The 11,684-nt window shown below is 41.5% G+C and overlaps 1 protein-coding gene across 1 annotated transcript; it reads left to right on the forward strand.

Annotated features, from left to right (window-relative positions):
* On the forward strand, nt 8,906–10,751 carry LOC18770454 (UPF0481 protein At3g47200). Its single transcript, XM_007204112.2, has 2 exons — nt 8,906–8,995; nt 9,279–10,751. Exon 2 carries the CDS (start codon nt 9,307–9,309, stop codon nt 10,627–10,629), a length of 1,323 nt encoding a protein of 440 aa, XP_007204174.1. The 5' UTR covers nt 8,906–8,995; nt 9,279–9,306; the 3' UTR covers nt 10,630–10,751.

Consider the following 11,684-nt stretch of genomic DNA (forward strand, 5'->3'; position numbering starts at 1 on the left):
CTTTATTTGTTGTATGTTGAAAATAAAATCAACTTTGTACTTGTTCGCATTTATATAAAATTTATATAGCTAGCAATGAGAATTTGCAGTGCTATAACAGAAGAAGAATTGATGAAAATAGAGAATAAGAACAGAGCTAACCATAGCACGTGCTAATGTTGTGCCAATCTTAACAATCTTGAGCCAACTGTACAACCACGAGTATTGCCGCGCGGCTATACCGGTTTTTATTATTAAAAAAAAATGTATAGCCGAATGGCGTTACTTGGTTCTTTTTTAATTTTTTAATAAATATTACAGCCGGTCGGCTATACCCTTTTAATTGTTTGAAAGATGTAATATAGCCGCGCGGCTATACCCGGTTATTTTTTAAAAAAATAGTATAGCCGTTCGGCTTTACCCGACTCATTTAAAATTTTAACTGTTCTATAAGGAGGAGTTCGGTTCAGCTTTGAAACACCAATTATAACTGTTAAATTTTAGAGAGACATGTCATTCGCGCACTACTAGCAATATTGATATTGTTCCTAACTTAATCACTCATAAAGTCCAATAATTATGAGGTTTTATCACAAAAACCTAGGTATAATTATTAGTTAACCATTCATTATATGTTATATTTTATTTTGTCAAGTTTTCGACGTGGCATTTTAATTTTCAACAACAACATGCTCGACATAACCAGAATGGAGTGATGGAATTCCGCCAGTAAACATTCGAGAGAACGGAGAGTCTCTCTTCTGAAACTTCATTTTTGTATAGCTATTAGCTATAGAAATGAGAATTTGCAGAGCGGTTTAAGTTTGTGGAAAACTTGTTCATGATTGATTAAGAAACCTCTAATTACTTGCACACTAAGTTCATTTCCGGTTACAATTTTAATTCAAAGCATGAAATCCGTCATTAATCTCACCACAGCTTGTGGAAAATATAACCCCCATCATATCTTACCATGTTGAATTCTGATAGGTACGTAATTTTCTAATTCTTAGCCAATGTGTGGTGAACTCCAAAATTCAGGTATGAGGCTATAGATGGCATGGGGGTTGAAAATTATTGATACAAATCTTACTGTTCTTTTGGTGCGCTTGTATCCATTTTCCCAGTTAGCCGGAGCTGTTTTGGACACCACAAAGGCTAGGCATGCAGGTCAAGGCGGCCAGCCAGTTCTAACTCGGTTCTTTTATTCCAATCAGGATACGGATGCGTTCCCGTAAACTTCCAGCTCCGATACAACTTGTTAGGTAACGGACCAGCATAGCTCAGCCACCAAGGAGAAAACAATGGTCTAAGTATGCTTCCATAGACTTACATATATTAAGTGATTTAATTAAATTATACTCTGCTTTCAATGTTCTATATAATATCGGTTGTTGAACAGCTGATCATCATATTCTGTATACTAGTATTTTTTTCAAAGACAGAGACTTCAGTTAGTAAGCGGGCATGCATATAATTCATTTTCACATTATTGCAGTAAGGATGTGATGTAGAGCAGCCCGTAGGTTTAGAGTAAACAGCCCGCAAGTTTAGAGTAAACGCTTGAGCAATAGAACAGAGAAGAAATAAGGGATCGAGGAGAAGAATTAGAGATCGAAGAGATGAAGGGAAAGGGAAGGAATCCGAGAGTTTAAAGTAAGGAAATTTATCATTAATCAAGTCTGCCTTAAAAGATTACAAACAACTCTATTTATAGAGGCAAAACCCTTTTTAAACTAGGAAAAGGAAAAGTAAACTTTAAGAAATAGGAAAGCAAATTAACTAATAAGAGATCCTTTTAACAAGAAGGAATCTTTAAGAATTAGGAAAACAAATTAACTAATAAGAGATAGGAAAACTAATCCAAGTAGAATTAGGAAAACTAATAATATGCATTCTGCATCATTCTCCCCCACTGAAAAAGAACTCGACACCGGCGAGTAAACCAAGATTAAGGATGACGATGATGTTTGTAAGTATGGATGATGGGAGGACGGGAGGCAGCCAAATCAAGACCATGAAGAGAATCCTGATAATTGTGTAGAAGAGTGGAATCCAACTGTCGAAATTCAACTTATGTAATCCAAGTATGCGCAGTAGTAGGCCTTCCAACCCAACGAACCAGAGAGCGGGTAGAATCTCCAGGAGACGAGGCCACAACTTCATGATCTGAGACGTCCTCAATCTGATATGTAGGGTCAGAACTAGGAGAAGGACTACGTGGCATCGGAGGAGGAATGAAACCTGTAATATTATTTACGGTGCGGCTATCAACACACCTTCTCCAGGAACCATCCTTTTTGGGGGTAAGGAGAACTTGAACAACACAAAGGTTTAAACTATGACGAATAAAGCAATTATCCAGCAACACCCGAATTAGTCGATTCAAATCCACTCGCGCAGAGGGATTCATACGATAATAGGGAAGATCAGGAATTTGCGAACCAGGAATAAGGTCAATGGCAAACCGAATCTCTCTCGTTGGAGGTAGTTCATCTGGTAAGTCATTATGTATGATATTAGAGAATTTAGGGAGGAACTAATGTATGGGTTCGGCAAGTGGTGTGGGGTTGCTGTCAGATTCCGATTTAAGCAATAGAGCAAAGGATACACCAGTGGCTTGCAGGTCGTATGCAAAGTCTACAGATGATAAACTACTCAATCGATGCTCCGAAGCCTTCACTCTAAGTAACAGAGTTGGTTGAACATCCTTAGTTGGTTTGACGGCAGGATTGGAAGGTGTTAGCGTTATGTTCTTTCCTTCATGTTGAAAAGTATATGTGTTCTCTCTACCACAACTTCTCACACAGCGGTCGTAAAGCCATGGTCGGCCTAGTAGCACATGTGCGACACTCATGGGTAGGATATCACAATAAAGTCGCTCATGACAGGGACCCAATTGAAGAGGAACAAGACATCTTTCAGTAACAGGTAACCTGGTGTTATCTACCCAGCCAACATGAAAAGGATAGGGATGGGGCTCGGCCTGAAGGTGAAGGCAGTCGACAGCAGCTTTAGAGATAACATTCAGTGTACTTCCCCCATCAATAACTAGTTGGCATCTATTGGTACCACAAGAGACATAGGTTTGAAAAATACTTGTGCGTTTCCATGAATCAGGAGGTGGAGGTGTAGATGCTGAATAAATACAACACATGACACTCACTTGGTGAAACGCCTCCTCACAACAATTATCAAGTTCTGGATCATAAATAGGTTCAAGGGGCTTCACATACACGTCCGCATAAGAGTCCTCATTGAGGGAGTTAATGGTTAAAGTTCGGTGTGGACAACGGGAGGCGATGTGGCCCTTAGCCTGGCAACGATAGCATTCAATGTGAGCAGCCGTGTATGGGGCTGGTCCTTTTCTGTTGTGGGTACCGTAGGAGCAAGTGGACCGGCAACGCCATATGTGGAGCTAGGAGTACTACGATTTGGAGTAGGAGTGGAAGAGAGCCCGGAATACCCAGTATATCTACGTTGTGGGCCCAAAAAAGTTTCAGCTTCCAGTGCATGACAATATGCATCTTCCAAGATATGCGGACGGAATCAACGGACTTCACGCTTGATATCGTCACGAAGACCATGGATAAAGCGAGACATAGTGATGTCGGGTTCTTCACGAATCCCTGCACGTATCTTGTGTTCAATAAAACGAGCGTGGAATTCAGTAACAGTTAAACTTCCTTGTGAAAGGGTCCATAATTGATCATACAATTGATGGCGGTAAAAGGTGGGAAGATATTGTTCGCGAAGCTTTAATTTCATCTCGTCCCATAGAGTCACAGGCGGCTGTCCAAATTGATATAGTTGCTCCTCCACCGAATTCCAATATTGTCTAGCGGCTCCCTGTAGCGTCATCTTACCAATGCGAAGTTTATGAGCATCTGTCAAGTTGTACCAGGCGAAATAATCTTCCATGGCTTGAACCCAGTCAAGAAACATCGTAGGATCCCCATGACCATCAAAAGTAGGAGCGGTAGGCTTGATGTGGCGGATGACATCGTTGTCAAATTGGCGAGGGGGATGAGTGCCTTGATCATGTGGAACTGTAGAAGGGCCCGTTGTGTGTTGGGTATAATGGGGCGGTGGCAGAGACCCAAAAGAAAAAGGGGGCTCCAATTGAGCCTTGGGATCATCAAGCGAGAGCCCAGTAGAGCTATGAGGCATGCCGTATGGCACGACCTTGAGTTTTTGATCCACTGGTGGATTGGGCATAAGGCCACTTTTTGGTGTTGGCGTAGAGGAACTCGAGAGCAATGCGGAGGTAGAAGAAGGTTCAGCATGTCCAGCCCGAAAGTGATTGATAAGCAACTGAACGGAGTCTTGGAGTTTGGTGATGGCCAGGTCCGTCTTCGCACGATGTGTGGGAGCCTGTACCAACTCATCTTTGAGGTCAACGCTGAGTTTGGAGAGTTGGGTTTCCATGCCAGTGATATTGTCAGAAACTTTGTCTTGGAACACATGAAATTGTTCTGCAAGGCTAGCCACGGTTTGGGGCGCCATGGGAGAGATCAAACGCAAACGAAAGCGAGGGAAGGCTTTGATTACCAATTGATGTACAACAGTCCGTAGGTTTAGAGTAAACAGCCCGCAAGTTTAGAGTAAACGCTTGAGCAATAGAACAGAGAAGAAATAAGGGATCGGGGAGAAGAATTAGAGATCGAAGAGACGAAGGGAAAGGGAAGGAATCCGAGAGTTTAAAGTAAGGAAATTTATCATTAATCAAGTCTGCCTTAAAAGATTACAAACAACTCTATTTATAGAGGCAAAACCCTTTTTAAACTAGGAAAAGGAAAAGTAAACTTTAAGAAATAGGAAAGCAAATTAACTAATAAGAGATCCTTTTAACAAGAAGGAATCTTTAAGAATTAGGAAAACAAATTAACTAATAAGAGATAGGAAAACTAATCCAAGTAGAATTAGGAAAACTAATAATATGCATTCTGCATCAGGATGAGGACAGAGATGTGATTGCAGAAAACAATGTGAATATGGCAACCTCGAGTGAAAATAGAAATGATGTGGAATTAATAGTGTCCTCGATTCGAGGAAAGCTTCACAAGAAGCCTCCATTACCAGCTTCTAATTGCATATTTAGAATCCCTGATGCACTGCGCAGGCATAATGAAAAAGCTTTTGTTCCAAATTTAGTTTCAATAGGACCATTTCACCAAGGACAAAAGAACCTGCATGTAACACCCCGACCCCAAATTTTACCCTTATTTAATTATTTAATTATTTAAGGGTATTTTAGTCATATTTTTAACCGGAGAGAGTTTGGGATCGCGACTTGTATTTTTGAATAGGTCGTATTGAGACGAGTTCATAGACACGTAGTGGGCTCGAATCGGAGTTGTAACGAGAGAGATATGGTCAAAAGAAGTCCAGTGGCACAATCGTAAATATTTTGAAATGGGATTTTTTATAAAAATCAGATTTTCTCTCTCTCTCTCTCTCTCCCCTGCGCGCGCAGAACAGCCCCCCCTGTTACTGTTCACAGCGGCGGTTTTTGGGCCGCCGCCGCCGCATCCGGCCACCACCCGGGGTGGCACCGGTCCCAAAAGAACCGTGCCATCCTCCTCTTTCCATCACGACCGATCTCAGCCACTGGAACCACCTGTGCTTGCCGGAAAATGCAAAAATCCGACCGATTTTAACCCAAAATTCAAGGAGCTCGATCTCCCTCCTCCGGCCACCAAATCCGACGAGCAAGGTATGGTTTCTCACCTATTTTTCATGCTCTAGCTGCCTGTTGGGTAGGATTAGATTGATTCTTAGCGTAGACAACTCGATTTTCGAATTGAAAATCGGCCGAACTTCGGCCGCCGTGATCGGCCATTTTCGGCCACTTTTTGGGGTAGGTCCAAGAACAAAAGTGGCTCCAAATAGGGTGTTATACCTAGGGTAGGAGTTTGGAACCGTGGTTTTGAGATTTTCCGGCGAAGCGTTATCGCTTTGGGCACCCACGCGCTGCCGGCTCGTGCGGCGGCGCGTGGGCACAGTAGAAAAGTAGCGATGTGTTCCGATGAGATCCTTAGGTTGTCACGAGTGCGTAGGATTTCACGGATCTCAATTCGGACATCGTTTGACTATCGAACGGATATTCGCATATTACGCGTTATCCGGGTTCGATAGGTTGGGACCGTTGGATGGTCCCAAATTTAATATATGTTGATCTAGGTATTTCTAGGATCGTGTAGGATTTCACGGATCGTGAATCGGAGCCCCGGATGTTCCGAATAATAATTTTAAAGTATATATTTTATATTAATTGTCAGATCGTGCGATCGTGAACAATCCGACCGTCCGATCTGAACCAAACTCGCAGGACAAGTGTCCTATACCTGGTAGAACCCATAGGGACTTCCGGATCGGAAATTGGAGGTCGTGGGTTCCGTAGGCCCGTTTGACCAGGGTTAGAGTAGTTTGACCCTTGGTTGACCGTGAGCCACCCGGAGTAATCTCACCTCTCCAGGGGAGATTATCGGGTGCTAGACTATTGTGGAGGATTACACAATATTAGAATTAATTTATATAATTATAAACATATATGGTTGTACAAGGGTACAACAGAGTCTAGAATGTCAGTTTGGAGTGCTATACGCACTACTTTAGGTACCTCCTTGGATTTTGAATTCGCTACAAGCACCATCAAGTGAAAGTTAGGTCCAGCGTGGCGTAGGTTATCTGGCGTTGGGACAGACCCCATACGTGGCGTTGGTTGTACCGGCGTATGGGGAGATTTGCAATATGATGTTCAGGTCTCACGTGGCGTAGGTTATCCGGCGTTGAGACAGGCCCCGTACGTGGCGTTGGTTGTACCGGCGTACGGGGAGATTATGTGATATGATGTTGAGGTCCCGCGTGGCGTAGGTTATCCGGCGTTGGGACAGGCCCCATACGTGGCGTTGGTTGTACCGGCGTATGAGGAGTTATGTGATATGATGTGCAGGTCTCACGTGGCGTAGGTTATCCGGCGTTGAGACAGACCCCATACGTGGCGTTGGTTGTACCGGCGTATGGGGAGATATAATGATAGTATGGCATGGTCGCACGTGGCGTAGGTTATCCGGCGTGTTGACAGGCCCCATACGTGGCGTTGGTTGTACCGGCGTATGGGGAGAATATGTGAAATACAGAGAAATGAAATAAGGCATCGCCCAAGTGTGGAATTGGGTTTTTAGGGAAGAACTACATGTGGCTTGATCCCTCAAGGAGGGTACGTAGGCAGCCTAAGGTTATTAGGTGCAGCCGCAGACTAAATATTAGTCATATTTGGTATTTGAATTGTTTGGTAGTTGTTTGAGAATTATTGGAAGGCCGAAGGCCATTTATGAGAATTTGCATGAAATTATATTGTGCATGCTGCCAGTTGTGGATATTAAATGCGTTTTTATGCAGGTTGAAATTTTGGGAAATGTCCAAATTATAGGGGAGACTCTGCCGAAATTTCGGCAGGAAGTCTCGGTTTTTAGTAAGTGGGCCTGACATCGGGGTGATGTCAGGAATTCCAAAGGGTTCGTCTCGAATTTTGAGAAAATTCGAGGCGGGTCCTTAAACTGCAAGTCATGGAAGAGATTAAGCTATGGTATTTGCATTGCCTTATTGATCGAAAGCCAACTTCAGAGACCAGTTTGGCGTACTTGGTTGAAGCCATTAAAAGTATGGAGCAACACTGTCGTGATTGTTATGGCGAAAAAATTGACATGAGCAGTTGATGGTGGTGGACGGTTGCTTTATCGTTGAACTCCTCCGCAGGAAATGCAAGTGAGGTGCCCTTAGACGGGGATGATCCTGTGTTCTATACGGCATGGATGCGCTTGGTACTTAGTAAAGCCTTATTTCTACTTGAAAACCAGCTTTCTTGGAAAGTCATCGACTGTTTATTCCACCACACAAAGGAAAAAGATAAACCAGAATCCTATGCTCTACTTCAGCTTGCTCTGGAATTCTTTAAGTGGTCCGCATTCAGCAGACTCCACGGCTCGATGGAGAATTGGAAACTTTGCATTTGCTTGATGGGATAAGAAACTCATTACTTGCCTCATGCCCCGTATGCAGAAACTCATAGCTATTGGGAACCGATTCCCTCAGTGACAGAACTTCAACAAGCCGGAGTCAAATTTGAACGTAGAAGCAATACTTGGGACAACATGCTCGACATAACATTCGAAAATGGAGTTACGGAAATCCCACCAATATCCATTGAAGACAATGGGGAGTCTCTCTTCAGAAACCTCATCACCTATGAACAGTGTGATCCGAGCATCCGATATTGTAACATTACGTCTTACGCTGTGATCTTGGATAACCTTATTAACTCTAGCAGAGATGCGGACTTTCTCATTCAGAAAGGAATTATAGTCACAAAATTGAGCAAGGAGGACATAGCCTGTCTCTTCAATAGGCTTGATACTATGCAAAGGCCTAGGGCAAAAATCTAAAGTGTGCCCATGTACACACATTAATAACTGAAACTGTAGGTTTTTTTTAAAATAAACTAAGCATTGATTTTTAAGAAACTGTTTTTCTAAAGATATTTTTTAGACTTTGAGCTATGTCATATTTCTTGGGTATGAATAGGAAGTTGATTTCGCTGGGGACTAATGGATGAGAGATGACTCATGGAAATTTTGTATTGGAAGAATGGATGTGTGATAAGTAGACAAGGTTTTGATTGGGTCAACCAAAATTAAGAAAGAATCATGGAGGGCGCTATCATAGGTTTGGATGCGTTCCAGTAAACTTCCGACTCTTATACAACTTGTTAGGTAACGGACAAGCATCCCAACTACCGGTTTGTTGGTCATATATGATGTATACTCGTATTTAAAGACTTAGACTAGTCCTAGTAAACGGGAATGCATATTGTAATTCAATTCATTTTCACATTATTGCAGTAAGGATGCCTAGAAGAAGAAGTCACTATAAGAAGAGGGCCGACGAATCCCTTGTTCCTCAAGTTTCTGAGAGAGCCTGCAATTGGAGAGCTGCATCAAATTCAATCCTCCTGGTAAGTGTCTCCTACAAACCCTGCACAAATTTTACAACACATAAGCATGATTTTACTGGTAACGTATATACTACAAACATGAAATTTATCTCTAAATAACAATCCCTCAGAGTTGTGTGAAACAAGTATTGCATGCATAAAGCAGACTAGATTTTATTTTCGATATTTTCTGCTAAGCAGATTAGATTTAGAGGTATTCCATCTAAAAATATTGTTCCAATATTTGTATTTTTATTGACATATTTGGTTGTCACAATATCCATTTCTCTTCTATTAAAAACAGACTAACTGATAGGAGTTAAGAGTCCAAGATGGCAGACAATAATGTCAGTGACCACTCCGTGGTGCAAATTAAGGATGACGACAAAGATGATGTGATTGCAGAAGATAGAAATGGTGTGGAATTAATAGTATCCTCGATTCGAGGAAAGCTTCACCAGAATCCTCCATCAACAGCTAGAAGTTGCATATTTGGAATCCCTAACGTGTTGCACAGGCATAACGAAAAAGCTTTTGTTCCAAATTTGGTTTCAATAGGGCCATTTCAACATGGAAAAAAGAACCTGAAAGTGATGCAAGAGATTAAGCTGTGGTATTTGCATTGCCTCCTTGATCGAAAGCCAACTTCAGAGACCAGTTTGGAGTACTTGGTGGAAGCCATTAAAGGTATGGAGCAAGACTGTCGTGATTGTTATGGTGAAAAAATTCATATGAGTAGTGAAAAATTTGTGGAAATGATGGTGGTTGATGGTTGCTTTATTGTGGAGCTCTTCCGCAAGTATGCAAAAGAGGTGCCCAGAAACGAGGATGATCCTGTGTTCTATACGGCATGGATGAAGTTGGCACTTACAAAAGACTTGTTTCTACTTGAAAACCAACTTCCCTGGAAAGTCGTTGACTGCTTATTCCACCACACAATGGAAAAAGATGAACCAGAATCCAATGCTCTACTCCTGCTTGCTCTGAAATTCTTTGAGGTGTCTGCATTCGGCCAGGATCCACAACCCGACCCAGAACCTAAGCATTTACTTGATGGCATAAGAAGCTCTTTACTTGCCTCGTACCCGTCGCAAGATACTCAAAGATATTGGGAACCGATTCCTTCTGTCACAGAACTTCTACAAGCTGGTGTCAAATTTGAACGTAGAAGCAATACTTGGGACAACATGCTCGACATAACCTTCGAAAATGGAGTTATGGAAATCCCACCAATATCCATTGAAGAAAATGCAGAGTCTCTCTTCAGAAACCTCATCGCCTATGAACAGTGTGATCCAAGCATCAAATCTTGTAACATTGCCTCGTACGCTGTCATCTTGGATAACCTTATTAACACTAGCAAAGATGCGGACTTTCTCATTCAGAAAGAAATCATAGTTACAAAATTGAGCAAGGAGGACATAGCCTGTCTCTTCAATAGGCTTTACAGTGACACTATAGTTGGCTATTTCTGTTACGTGGAACTCACCAAGAATGTGAACGAATATTATCAGGACCGCTGGCACAGATGGCAAACAATTCTCAGTCGTGATTATTTCAGCAATCCATGGTCAATCTTTTCGCTTGCTGCCGCGCTCTTGATCCTAGGTTTTACCTTCTTGCAAACCTTGTATGCCCTTCTGACTTACTACTAGTGAGGCAAGAATATTTGCACTTTTGTCAATGTCATTGTAATGTTCCTAGACACATGATCATGTACTGTGTGAATTGGAATTGTTGTTTTAGTCTCTTATGTAGAACCTGTTGTCTTTATTTGTTGTATGTTGAAAATAAAACCAACTTTGTACTTGTTCGGATTTATATAAAATTTATGTAGCTACTAGTTAGCAGTGAGAATTTGCAGTGATAACAGAAGAAGAATTGATGAAAATAGAGAATAAGAAGAGAGCTAACCATAGCAAGTGCTAACGATGTGCCAATCTTAACAATCTTGAGCCAACTGTACAACCACGCGGCTATACTTGGTTTTTATAAATAAAAAAATTGTATAGCCGTGCGGCTTTACTCAGTTCAATTTGTTTAATTTTTTGAATAAATAGTATAGCCGACCGGCTATACTCGTTTTTAATATTTTTTAAAATATAATATAGCCGCTCGGCTATACTCGGTTTTTCCATTTAAAAAAATAGTATAGCCGTGCGGCTTTACGCGGCTCTTTTATAAATAAATAGTATATAAAGAACTTCTCTACAAGAAGGAGTTCAGTTCGGCTTCGAAACACCAATTATAACTGTTAAATTTTAGAGAGATAGGCTATTGGCACACTGCTAGCAACACTCATATTGTTTGGAACTTAATCACCTATAAAATCCAATAATTATGGGGTTTTATAACAAAAGGTCTCGATATAATTAGTAATTAACCATTCATTTTATGTTATATTTCATTTTGTCAAGTTTTCTATGTGGCATTTTATTTTTCAACAACAACATGCTCGACATAACCAGCATGGAGTGATGGAATTCCGCCAGTAAACATTCGAGAGAATGGAGAGTCTCTCTTCAGAAACTTCATCGCGTACGATCAATGCAATCCAAGCATCTCCACTTCTTACAGTACCTCTTATGCTGTGGTTTGGACAACCTTATTAACTCTAGCAAAGATGAAGACTTTCTCATTCATAGAGGAATTATAACTACTGTGTTGAGCGAGGACATAGCCCGTTTCTTCACCAGGCTTTACAATGACA

Source organism: Prunus persica, chromosome G7 (assembly GCF_000346465.2).
Source record: "Prunus persica cultivar Lovell chromosome G7, Prunus_persica_NCBIv2, whole genome shotgun sequence".
NCBI classification, from domain to species: Eukaryota; Viridiplantae; Streptophyta; class Magnoliopsida; order Rosales; family Rosaceae; genus Prunus; species Prunus persica.

Excerpts from the sequence above, each read along its gene's own strand:
- LOC18770454 (XM_007204112.2), top strand. The coding sequence starts at position 9,307 with ATGGCAGACAATAATGTCAGTGACCACTCCGTGGTGCAAATTAAGGAT.